At 42.0% G+C, this 2,141-nt stretch overlaps 1 protein-coding gene across 1 annotated transcript; it reads left to right on the forward strand.

The window, feature by feature from the left end:
- The first annotated feature begins 883 nt into the window (after positions 1-883).
- LOC141147908 (olfactory receptor 5V1-like) lies at positions 884-1,819 on the forward strand. The gene has a single exon (XM_073635067.1). The coding sequence runs from the start codon at positions 884-886 to the stop codon at positions 1,817-1,819; it is 936 nt and encodes a 311-aa protein (XP_073491168.1).
- Positions 1,820-2,141: the final 322 nt, after the last annotated feature.

The raw sequence follows: 2,141 nt of genomic DNA on the forward strand, positions 1-2,141 counted from the left end.
TCTTTACTGTTTTGGGTGTTCACTAATTGAAAAGTTGCAGCTGTTCACACATCTATATATTAATCAATCTAACACAAGAAGGTAGAAATGTATATAAATAATTTATATATATATATATCTATATATATATATATATATATAGATATATATATATATATATACATATATTTACACACACACATCCCCGTTCTGGCTCTCGTGCCCGCGATCGCGCATGGCCGGCGGATGTCGCACCCGCCGGCCACACGCATCGTGTCCCCCCGCCGTGCAGCTGTTTAAAGGGCCGATGTACAGCTACGGCGATTTGCACAGGAGAGCCGACCTGCCGCAGTAGAATGACAGAAACTAGTCGGCTAGTGGTTAAAGAGTGTGTGGGCCTGCCCTGACTGTGTGCATGTGCCCAAAAGTGTGTATGTGTATGTATGCCCTGAATGTGTGTCTGCTCTGATTTTGAAATTTGTGTAGTATATGTATGTCTGCTCTGACTGTGGGTGTGTGTAGCATGTGTCTGCTCTGATTATGTGTGAGTAATTGCATGTATGTCTGCTCTGACTCTGTGATGTCTGTGGGAATGGTGGTACAAAGTCTTCACTTCCTGGGCATGCAGTCAGTTCAGAGTCTGCTTTCACGTCCCATGGTTACACACAATGTAACATTTCAAAGGTAAAGAGGGGTGGTTAGTCGAGTTTAGGCTAAAAGAGTGTGGCGGTTCCTAAAAGCGCTTTTCCTTTTATATCATGCAGGATTTAGGTGTCCTGCAAGGTACACTAAGTGGAACAAAAAGCAGTGTTTGTGTCCTTCCTATTAATACATATTGTCCTGTGTGTTCAGCGTCGTTGAATCTTGACGGTGCAGCTCTGGTAGCCATAAGAACTCTTCGGCTATGATAGGAAATCAAACTTTTCAGCCTGAATTTATTTTGCTTGGCCTGTCAGACCTCGCAAATTTTCAGATCCCGGTGTTTCTTATGCTCATCCTCATTTATTTGGCTACACTGGCTGGGAATTTTCTGATCATTTTTCTGGTGGCTATTGATTCCCACCTGCAGACCCCTATGTACATTTTCCTTGGAAACCTCTCCGTTTTAGACATCAGTACCCCCTCTGTGTCTGGATGTCATTTGTATTTTGACACCATTACTGGAAACAATTTGGTTGCTTACTCAACATGTATAGCGCAGGCCTTCTTCTTCAGCTTATTAGCCAGTACTGAGTATTTCCTACTAGCCGTTATGTCTTATGATCGATATGTTGCAATATGTCATCCTTTGCATTATGCAACCATAATGAGCAATACTAAGTGTGTTCAGTTGGCTTCTAGTGCCTGGGCTATGGGCTCCATTTTCTCTTTGGTGCACACGCTTTGTATACTAAGATTGGCCTACTGTGACTCCACCACCATCTCAGGCTTCTTCTGTGAATTATATCAGCTGATTCTACTGTCATGTTCTGACACATCCCTCAATAACCTACTTATTTATACCGTTGGGTTAATCTCTGCTCTCACTGCATTCTTCATTACTTTCCTTTCCTATGTCTACATTTTAAAAAACATCCTGAGAATTAAAATTAACCATGGAAGACAGAAGGCTTTCTCCACCGGTAGTTCCCACCTCACAGTAGTCCTCATGTATTATTCAACCACTATCTTCAACTACATTCAACCCAAACCTAAGAATGCTCTAGTTAGCCGACTAGTGTCTATAATATATACATTTTTCACCCCCTTCCTGAATCCTCTTATATATAGTCTAAGAAACACTGAACTAAGAACTGCTGTATTCAGAGCTCTAGTCAGAGTGGCAAAGACCATAAAGTAACACCAAAAAAGGTTTGAGGAACAATTTTTTAATCTCTAAATTTTCAAAAATATTTATTCATTTGTTAGATTTTAATTTTAGATGGGAGTGATCTAAAAACCGCCTTTGGGTAAGCTCTGGTCTCACTGATCAGAGTCTCGATGAAGGATGCAAGGTTCGGCCTATGAGATGCATTCTGATTGGTCCCAGCACCCTGGACGGTTGACAGCTTCCTGACAGCTGCTTGACAGGTCAAGTCTTCCATGACGGCTTGCTTGCAATCCTGCCCCGGCTTCACTGTGCTCCTGTCAGTGGCTCTAGTGTGGACTGAATTCAGAATTGA

Source organism: Aquarana catesbeiana, linkage group LG06 (assembly GCF_042186555.1).
Source record: "Aquarana catesbeiana isolate 2022-GZ linkage group LG06, ASM4218655v1, whole genome shotgun sequence".
Taxonomy (NCBI): domain Eukaryota; kingdom Metazoa; phylum Chordata; class Amphibia; order Anura; family Ranidae; genus Aquarana; species Aquarana catesbeiana.